General features: G+C 44.5%; 1 protein-coding gene across 1 annotated transcript; it reads left to right on the top strand.

Moving 5' to 3' along the window:
• Positions 1-6,682: 6,682 nt before the first annotated feature.
• Positions 6,683-10,234, top strand: LOC133904714 (vesicle transport v-SNARE 13-like). The gene is made up of 5 exons (XM_062346217.1): positions 6,683-6,967; positions 7,077-7,135; positions 7,478-7,666; positions 8,710-8,880; positions 9,801-10,234. Exons 1-5 carry the CDS (start codon positions 6,874-6,876, stop codon positions 9,951-9,953), a joined length of 666 nt encoding a protein of 221 aa, XP_062202201.1. The 5' UTR covers positions 6,683-6,873; the 3' UTR covers positions 9,954-10,234.
• Positions 10,235-11,207: the final 973 nt, after the last annotated feature.

An 11,207-nucleotide genomic window follows, 5' to 3' on the forward strand; every position in this document is an offset into this window, starting at 1 on the left:
AGTAACTTGGCATTGGATATTTACGGATAACAGTAGTCAATTCAGAAGCGGGACCTTTATTGCATTCTACGAAGAATTTGGTATCAAAACTCGTTTCGCCTCAGTAGCTCACCCGCAGAGTAACGGTCAAGTCGAACGTGCTAACAAAATAGTTTTACAAGGCATCAAAACTCAGGTCTTTGACTGGCTAAAAGCATACTTGAAATGCTGGGTGAAAGAACTTCCCTTAGTACTATAGGCCATTCGTACTTCAACCAATAGAGCCACTGGTGAAACTCCATTCTTCTTGGTTTATGGAGCGGAAGTGATGCTCTCGACTGAGTTGTAGTTCAGATCACCTCGAGTGGAAAGTTACTCCAAAGAAGGGCATGAGGAACTATGAGTGGATGTCATAAATTTACTAGAGGAGTACCGAGATCGACTATCTATTCGAGCAGCTAAGTATCAGCAGGCGTTGCATAGATATCAAAGCCAGAGAATTCAACCCAGAGAACTCGCTGCTGGGGACCTCGTCCTACGAAAGGTGCAGAAATAGGCCCAGCACCACAAGTTATCAACTAAGTGGGAAGGACTTTACATAGTAGTCGAAGTCACTCGACCTGGGTTAGTACGGCTATCTACTCTGAATGGCAAGATACTCGAGCACTCGTGGAACATCGACCAGCTCCGAAAGTTTTATTCATAGAAAAGGTAGATTACAAGTAAGTCGATTACATTCGATTCGGTTAGCTACTTGATTACATAATTTTTCCCTTTTGTCTAATCCGTGTGGCTAGTGCAAAATTAGTAGAAAAGATCTGCCTAGCTCTAGCAAATAGTGAATATCCACCACCTCCGAAAGTTTGAAAGCGTATGGACTCTCATTCGCCTTTGAATGAGTTGAGGAACCTTTTATACTCCTCCCTCGGGCGGCAGCTGATCACCCCAGGAAATGGCCACCGACTAGCATAAGGGCCAGGAAAAGTGGCTGAGGCGAAGGCCCTGCTGGAGCTGCTGACTGGTGCCGGTGATGCCGAGTGGTCTTCTGCTTGGCGCGAAGGCGAATGGCGGTTGTCGATGGAGAAGGCGATTGTGCCTCCTTCGCCGGCGATGACTCGGGGGCTCCACCGCCGAAGACCTCAATGGCGGCTTGGTCAATGATCTGGTTGAGCTTACCACCATCCTCATTCCTCTCCGGTGCAGAGCGCTGCGCTGAAGCATAGGTCTTGATGTAACGACGAACACGCTGAGTGAGGGGGCATCGACGATCTACGGTGGATGCTTCTTCCCTCTCCTTCTGAGGCCCGCTACTCGAGTCCTCATTGTCGGAGGATGTGATGATGATGACCTCATGAGGTATCATGGCGGGAGGCCTAGGGGAGAGGACTTCTGGGATTGGCTCAAGAGGCGAAGATGGAGTGGAGGCCATGGCTTCAAGCTCTACGAGTACTAGGAGGCAATGGGTAAAGGAAACAAAGGAGACGATGGACAAACAGCTTCGAGTTCCCTCTATTTATAGCAGGGGAAACAAGTTGTACTGTGTAAACGTGGCCGTCAAGATCCAAAATGATGGCATCACCTCGGGCGCGTAGCACGTTTGGTGGAAGTCATGATGGCCTTATGGTTTGTCTCGTCTCTGCAAAGAGGGATGGCCGGCCATTATGACGCGTCAGATCAATATTGCGGTGAAAATGAGTACAAATGGGAGTGGGATCTTTTAATGCCCACCTGCCCACTGGTTCGAGTTCATTCGATAATCATATTGTAGTCAAAACCATAACACTTGGTGGCTTGCATTCTCGAGTATTCAGTTGAGAACAAGCCTCACTCTTCGATAGACTTTGTTATCGAGTACATGGTCGAGAATGAGCCTTACTCTTCGACCAACTCAGTCATTGAGTACATGGTCGAGAACGAGCCTTACTCTTCAACCAACTCAGTCATCGAGTACATGGTCGAGAACGAGATTCGATCGAGTACAGAGTTCTAAGCTACAACATTGCTCTCCGATCAATGGTACAGTATGTCCTTTTATACTCTCCGATCGAGTAATTTTCTTCTTCGACCGTAGAGTCAGGGGCTACATTGTAATACTATATTTCTTTTATATGTTTTTTGCAAAATTTTATCTGGCTCTGCGTTGATTGCGATAAATAGAACCAACGGAGGCATGTGTTGGGTCGATGACGGATAACTATACCTCAGGAGGCATAACGGCACAGAGATTGTCAGACATCTCACGCCTAACGGCCAAAAGTATTTTGAAGTCCTAGTCTGCCTTACGTGTTCTCTCTATCGAGTTCATGTTTGCATGTTGATTGAATATGCAAATTGATAAAAGTTCGCAAAAAAAAATCGATATGCTCTTTCTTTTTCTAGCTCTGTATTAGTCTTTTCCTCACTATTACAGTCTTCTCGAGTACTCGAGGGCCGCGCATGTAATGGCTTACCTAGTTAAGATTTCAGGTGACGCATAATAGTATGGTCTTGAGAACGATGGCAACATGTATCTATCAGTTATTGCATCTACTTATGCTAATCCTATTTCATCGACAAGGGAATAGCAGATAAAAGCATAATAGACTGGCAAAATGTAGTATTGTTGCGGGCATTCTTAGATCATAAAATGTGTTTTACAAATGTCAGAGCAGAATGGACCATGAGTCCGAGGGACTCTCCTCACTATCATCATTAGGTAGACTAAGCCTTAACGACTCGACAAAGGCGAGAACCACTGGCTGGACACTTTCAACAAGTTTTGCGGCCTTCTCGCTAGTACAATTGAACTCAATTGTCACCAATGAGGTATCGAGCGTAGGGTTATAGCTCTTGAGAATACCTAGCAATGTGGCAACACTTGCAGAGGCTGCTTGTGACATGAGATCGAGGGTCTGCTCCATTAGCTCTTGAAGAGCCAGGACAACAGCATCCCTCTCATCCATCATCGCCTTCTTTTTAGCTCAAGCGGTGTTCGCTTGGTTCCTGAGTCTCTCCCGAAACTTGACATTGTTGTTAACCTTCTTCATTGCATCAGCAAGAAGCTTTTCCTTGCTGTTGCAGGAGGACTCAAGGCCTGAAAAAGGTGAACTGAACAACAATTCTTTGTTAGTCACCCAATAATTGAATCACGTACTTGTGATCAAGAACAAACTTACGTTCAATTTTTCCTCTTAGCTTTGAGCTTCTTGTGGTGGTTGGCCTTGGCAGCGGCTACCTGAGCACTTGTAGCCTGAAGAAGAGCTTTTATCGCCGCCCATGTATCATCAGTTAGAATTTATATTGAAGTTTCACTTCCCCTAAGCTGTGGGTCTTCTTCGATTGCGCTCGAGGTAGGATCTCTAATTGGAGCCGAGGAAGAGTCAACTAGAGACGTTAGCCCCATATGACTGGTCGAGGCACTGGCAGCCTTGGTTTGCATCTCAGTTGATAGTCTGTAATCAATAGAATAAGAGAAAAGGAAAAGAAAGGACTGCCAATCAATCAGTCGAGATCAAAATCCAGGACAAACCTTTTTGAAATAGGAAAATGTGAAATGATGCTTTACTTTTGCCTTTTTGTGGTCACCTTCTTTGTTCTTGGTCCGGTAGGCGAAGCCGGTGGAAGAGTTACACATGGACCAGACAAAGTCAAGTCATTAGTAGCCTACAAAGAACTGGATAATAAGAATGTATTATCGAGTGAAAGTATGACCAACTAAAGAGCGATAATTCGATTGAAATTACCTCTCTAGTTGAGTCATCAGACATGACAGTCTCTCAAGTTGGTGATTGTGAGGACGCGCTAGATGTCTCCTAAAAAAGAGCCATCCATGCAACTCGTCATTAATAGAATGACCGAAAGGAAATCGATAACTCGAAAAGAGTTACCTTTTCGGTCGGGTCATCAGGAGTGGCGGTTGCTCGTGAAGGCTATTGGGATGGTACACTCGCCTTCCCTAACAAAAGGCCACTCATCCAAACCGAATACATTCAGATATCTACTTGATAATTTGAAAGGAAATAAGAAGATAATAAAAACTTCAATCAGCATACCTGAGGGCTCCTTCGCTTGCGCTTGAGAGGGCACGGATCCGACAATAGATGAGAAGACGGGGACGATCTCTTCGATCGAAGAGACCCCTCGGCCTCCTCGTTGGTCGATCCTTTCCCCTTGTCGACGGCATTGGCAAAAGTAGCGTCGTCGAGATCAAAGACCTCACTCGAAAGGATGAGTTCTTGACAAAAAAAAAAACTGGAGCCCTAAGTTATATAGTGAAAAAGTGAGTTCCTTTATAATTCTTCCTTTAATTTAATTTGATGTGATCACTCCACAAGTTCAGACAACCAAACATAATCTTGTATCAAGTTGTCCCATTTTATACAGTCAACCAAACATAAATATGTATCATCCTATACAGCTAACCAAACATCATATATGTACCAACCCATCCAGCTGAATCATCCCACATAAGATCATCTCCCATACAATAACCAAGCAATACCTAATTATACTACTAAAACCATAGAGATAGACAAATGATATTTTTATGCGAAAAAAATATGATTCAAAATGGCAAGTATTGGGAAAAAGGATGTATTATGGTCATCTCCAAGTGCTGGCAAGTGGAAAAAAATATTAGAATTAAACTTACAAGGACATGTGCAAAGCATTCTTAGGTTATTTTAACGAGAGTTTGTGGTGTGACTAAAGTATGCTTCTTTTGTGCAAAATGTCTCGACCTTAAATAAACCAAAATATGACTCTGCTTTGTTTTAGTTCATTGTTTATCAACTAAAATGTGTCATACCATATGTGTTGAATAATATTACCTTGGGTCAGAAATAATTGAAAATTCGTTACTTTCAGTCACCTTTTAAAACTACCGGATGATGATCCAGCTAAAGTGCAATTTTAAGCTATATATGTTGTTGTATCTTTAGGTGATTGGGAGTAAAAAAAGTTAATTCTCATGCGGTAGAAAAATAACAAAGTTGATGTTATTCATTCCGAAACCTAACATATGTGCATGTTTCCTCCGTTAATCTATTGCCAACAGTAACTTTTTTTGTCCTCACGGCCGCAGTTATAATTGGAGTAGTAGATGCTAATATGGACTAAGGGCTTGTGTATTTTAGATTTAGATGGTAAGACTTCAGTTTAATCAATAGAATTTGTAGAATTTTTTTTTCACCAGATTATAGATTAAGGGATTTTATTGTACAACTTTATTTATAGATTGTGAAAATTAATTTTTATATTGAGACTGTTTATTTTTGTTTTTATTTTTGAAGCTATATTCTATAATCAAAATAAAAAATAAACAGCCATTATACAAAAGCTACTAAAGCCAGCACTGCTCTAGTGATGGAATGAGCCTAGGCCATGAGCGCAGATCAATTCCATTTTCTATCCGGGGAAATCTTGGGTGCAAACGGCTCCTTCCGTGCAATCGTGCAAACCAACGATATAGACCGTGCGATCCGCATCCAACGGAGTACCGCGATCCCACCCATCCTGCTGGTTTTTTTGCAGATACCCCCTGCGCCCTCACCATTTCGTGCCGACTGCCGAGTTTGCCCGAGCGTGGGGTCTCCGCAGTCGTGCCCGTCGCCGTTGTGCCCGTCGCCGCTGCGCACATCGCCTAGCCCATAGCCAAGCCCGTAGCCGTCCAGGGAGTCGCCGCCGAGCCTGACACAGCCGAACCCGACGCCGCCGCCGTGCTATGCTTCTCCCCGTCGTGCGCGTGTCGCCGTCCCGCCCACTGGCACCGCGCCGCGCCGCTCAGCTGGCCCAGCCGCGGCCCCGCTCGCGTGCTACCCTGGCCGAGCCCGGCCGGCCTTCTCCTCTCGTGCGTGGCCGCAGCACAAGCGCGCCGCCACCACCCTCTACTCCTTCCCGCTGAGCCACCGCGCCATCTCGGCTCTTCCCTGCGCCGTTGCATCGCGCCGCGCCGCTGCTCGTACGCGCGCCGTCCTGGCTACTGTCGCCGCCGCGCTCTGCATCCCGCGCCGCCGCACAGCCCTCGCGCCGCCCGCACGCGCCACCGCTAGCCCAAGCCGCCGCGTGCTCCTTCGCGCCTCGAGCTGCCGCCCACAATTCGGCTGAGAAGCCCGGCCGGCCATCTCCTTCCTCTCCGGCCATCTCCCCCCGCGCGAGCTGCCCTGGCCGAGTCCGGCATCGCTTCTCGGGGGCGATGGGGTCTGCGATAACTGGCTCGGCGTCGACGGGCTCCGCTGCGTCAGGTTCGGCTGTGTCAGGCTCGGCGGTGACGCCCTGGACGGCTACAGGCTCGGCGACGTGCGCGGCGGCGACGGGCACAACGGTGACGGGCGCGACGGCGGAGACCCCTCGCTCGGGCAAACTCGGCAGTCGGCACGAAATGGTGAGGGCGCAGGGGGGTATCTGCAAAAAAACCAGCAGGATGGGTGGGATCGCGGTACTCCGTTGGATGCGGATCGCACGGTCTATATCGTTGGTTTGCACGATTGCACAAAAGGAGCCGTTTGCACCCAAGATTTCCCCTTTCTATCCAGCTCGTGTAAAACTAGCCTGGTTGGAAACGGATTCTTTGCATTGAAGGAGCTAATGCAAAGGATCTGCATTAGCTCCCATCCGAGTGATTGATTGCACGGCGACAGGTTAGGATAGGATGCTACAGTCACTACAGTGACATGTCAGATACGTAGTTCTTAGCTACTGTAAATGATGTTTACCTAGCGTAGAGTATTATAGTGCAAACAGTACTCCTCTGCGTTAATCCATTACTAATCCAGCCGAGTCCAGCCCGGTCGCGGAGGCGGCCCTTTCCCTTCCTGTTCCTTCGCCCCGACCCGTCTGATCGCACCGAAGGAGAGAAGATTCCGAGGGGTTTATCCGGCCGGCGGCGACCGGGGTCGGGGTCGGGATCGGATCGCCATGGGCGAGGTGTTCGAGGGCTACGAGCGCCAGTACTGCGAGGCCTCCGCCTTCCTCACCCGCAAATGCACAGCCGCCGCCGCCCTTCAGGGAGGTAACCCATTCTCCTAAATCTCTTTATTTCCTGGAAGGAATCTTGGGTGGGGACTCGCTCCGAATTTACTTGATCTTTATGCGGGGATGGTTGTTTCCGTTTCTTGCAGACAAGCTGAAGCAGAAGGCGGCGGAGATCAAATCCGGCATCGATGGCGCCGAGGCGCTGGTTATCCCTTTTCCTTTGTTTTGTTTTGTTATTCTGTTTCCCGAAATGCAGCCGCTTGTTCTTTGTTACTAAGTAGCTAACCAATATAGTACTCTCTCAAACCAAACAAAAGTTGGTTAAGGAATTAGGTTGATTTGTTAGAAACAAGGAAAGATCCTTCCTATACTAGTATTTTTTTATCAAACTGGGAAAGATTTTATTCTAATGATTAGATCAGTGTCTTAGTGAAGGGAACATTTTGTTCCTAGGACCAGGCTAGTGCACAAATCTAGAGTTTTGTGGTGCTAGATATGAATAAATTGGATGTGCTGGAATATTGTTAATGCAATTTTTCTTGTCCAGATAAAGAAGATGGATCTTGAAGCAAGGAATCTCCAACCGAGCATGAGAGCTGGGCTCCTAGCAAAGCTCAGGGAGTACAAGTCAGATCTTAACAACCTCAAGGGAGCGCTGAAGAGGATCACCACTGGTAATGCCCAGCAAGGGGCGAGGGAGGAGTTGCTGGAGTCAGGAATGGCAGATACGTTGGGGGTATGTTTTTTCTCAAATGCGCAGGAGGACTGCGTGTCATTATATTAAGAGAAGAGGGAAAGAAAACAGTAGAAACAATAAGACAAAACGAAAGAGAGCACACACACACACATGCCGGACAAACACCCACACAGTCCGGCTCTCACTCAGTGACCAGGCGTGCCACAAATTAGATTAGGCGACCACACTAACCAACACCTGATCATTGCATCAGAGAGGTCAGACCATGAGCTCCAGCCGAGCACCGAAGTGAGTCCTCCTCATGGATCCCATGCAACACCAGCTGAGTGTTAGGTGACCTTCCATTAAACACACTCATTACGGTGTTTCCAAATGTACCATGCTCCAAGGATCACCATGGTGGTATATTGCTTATTCTGAATTCATGATCGGTCCCTACTTTGGAGGTGATCAAGCTTGTTGGATAACAAGTAATGCATGATGTACCTATCTTTGAATCAGCATTTTATAGGTTGCACGTGTTGGAAATGATAAACAAACACTAAGTACCTGTTTGGTCAGGGTTAATTTGGCTTACCTCCTAGAATTGTATCACCAGGATTAGAATACCAGTGTACACTTAGCTCTTTCCCGTTACCGGAGTGAGTGAAGTATTAAATCTCCAAGCAATGCATCAGGACATGCTCATAGGTTGTTTCGTGGACTCATATAGTGAATGGATACTTCATAGACGCTCCCTGAATAATGAAAGACCATCGTCCATGTTCGTCGAATATATGGATTAATATTTGTTAAAGTAGGTATATACCAATCTGATGTGCACAAAGTGCTAATATGTGCTCCATGCTATAGCATATGCTGTCCATATGACTCCATGCATTCTAAGCTCTAGCCATTTATCTGCAACATTCATATCCCGATGAAGTCTGAGGTTGTGGTCCTTTCTTATGTGCATATTTCTGAGTTATCATCAATTTTAGTTTATTTGACTTGTTAGTTATGTGAGCTTATCCTTCAACCTTGTCAATCAAAAGATGACCGCCTCCATGAAAGTCCAATGATGTATTTGGATAATCAAACAGGTTTCTGCTGATCAAAGGTCAAGACTGCTCAGGACAACAGAAAGGCAGAACCAAACAACTGATAGGCTCAGAGATAGCCATAGAACTATGCTGGAGACTGAAGATCTTGGGGTCTCCATCTTGCATGATCTGCATCAGCAGCGCCAATCTCTCTTGCATGCTCATGATACAGTAAGCAACTGTTTAGCTAGTTGTCTTGTTTAGACCAATTGGTTTGTTTTTTATGTGCCATTTTTAATCTCAAAATAATTTTAAGCTCCATTACTATGTGATTTGCTTAAAAGAAATCGTTGTTTCTCTCTAGCTGAATGTGTTTTATGTTAGATGAAGTGTAGCTCAAAGCTTTGCATCATAGTCTACTCTCAACAAAATATGTATGCATAAAAGTTTGTATGTGTATACTTATATTTACTATACCTATTCATGTCAATAAACATTAAACAAGATACTATAGAACCCGAACTTACTTTCTTCACCGCCTTTTACAGGTTCTTTGTAGTATCTACCTTGACTGGGTTTAACTGACTCGTCATTTTTTTCATTTCTTGTCATGGATAGACCCTTACTTTTTTTTTTCTTTAAAGGTTCCCCTTTCTTATTTGTGAACTTCATTATTCGTGACTGATGTAGTTGACAAACATTGGACACTTTGATAGGGATTGCAGAAACAGTCCCACAAGTCAAACCTAGCTTGATGAACCCTTTGTAAGTTACGTGTTATATTACAAGGAAGATACACTCACACCACACATGAGTGTGCCTCCGATCACATGCGTACCTCTGTGGGAACACGCTTAAAACACTGAATGCACTCGTGTGTGTTTTAATAGATGGGCATCAGTATAAAATAGATGAATTGAGCCAATTGTCAGCAAGTGTATAAGGTTATAAGATCATATAATGCTTCAACTTGGATTAGTCAAGCATGGTATATGCTTGTTCTTCAATGTCAACTTGTAAGAGTACATAATTTAAGCTCAAACAAATACGGGCAACTGGATGATGCCATAGTCCATGATGAACATGCTGTTGTTTTGTGTTGTGTGCATATCTTTTTTTAATCCTTGTTAAAACCTTATTTGGCACTGTAGCTGCACAGTGTGGATGACAATATTGGCAAGAGCAGAAGGATCATTGGAGGCATGGTGAGGAGAATGGATAGAAACAAGTGGATTATCGGTCTCATCATAGCCCTCCTTTTGTTGGCAATCCTTGTGACTCTGTATTTCAAGTTTGTGTACTAGGGGGTTGCTTTGCATTGGACAATAGTTTTCCACTTCAACCAGGACGGAGGAAGGCAGCTGTGAATTTTAGCTTCTACCTGCATTTTTTTGTGCATGTTTTTCTTTTCAATTATCCTTTTTTTTTGTTCAGATCATATTTATATGGGCTGTGCTTGTATGGTGAATGTGTTGTGAGAAAACAAGGTTCCAGCGATGGGATAGAGTTTTGTTTACCTGATTGGTTGTTTGAAAACTGGACGCGTAAGAAATAAGCAGTTTTGCGCATGTTGCGTTCATTATTACCCTCGTAAGATGGTGAAAGGTGTAGTTGGATGAGCCTCATCTTAGAGGGATGCATGTGTGTTGCAGTGTTGCTTTCATGGCCTTAAGCTGAAGAAACCTGCGGGTAGTCTTTGGAACGCAGAAATCCATCTAGTTCATAGAATTAGGTTGACACACAATTCTATTATTTGTACTTTATGATCTTAAAAATAATAAGGTAAGACAAAACGTAGAGTTATTATTTAACTTGGAGGCTTAAATCTATATAAATGTGTCTCTCTTTGCAAAACTCTTTGATAACTACACTGCATTCATATTTTTCATATTCTAACAATAGATAGTTGTGTATAAATTCTCGATAGTTTTGAACATTATTTTAGCAAAATGGCCAAACTTTGCTGGGATTAGGATGGAAATGTGATGTGATTTTGCGAGACCTTGTGACCAGAAAAATTGGAGTTGTACACCAGAACTAGTGATTTGGGCACCTGGGCCACAAAACTTGTGATTTTCTGAGGATAATAATCCTTTAAACCCTGGTCGCTTTGATTTGAGGGATACTGTATTTATGATGTGGCACGTGGCATAACCAACAATAAATGCAATTTATGGATGAAAAAAATAATTGAGCTAATAAAATGTTACATATGATACTGTGAATATAGAGTAACCCTTAGATACACGAGATCACATCTCCTAGGAATTTAGCTAATATGTCTATTGATGAGTATTACTTTGCTTTCGATCGTTTGATGGCCCCTTGACCCCAGCTAAAATCCTGTTTTGCGGAAAATAAGAGAATCAAATGACACCAGGTGTCGGGAGAGCTTCAGTTAAATAAAAAGCTAGATCATAACCCCTTAATACAGTCTCTCTAAGTTTAAGTCAGCTAAGGCCATATGGTCTTCCACCGAACAGAATAGAGCCTCCCAAGCAGTACAGAACAAGTCAGAAGGAAGACGAAACCGTGATGCGCGGTGCTGCTTTCCACGA

This window comes from Phragmites australis, chromosome 2 (genome assembly GCF_958298935.1).
Source record: "Phragmites australis chromosome 2, lpPhrAust1.1, whole genome shotgun sequence".
NCBI classification, from domain to species: Eukaryota; Viridiplantae; Streptophyta; class Magnoliopsida; order Poales; family Poaceae; genus Phragmites; species Phragmites australis.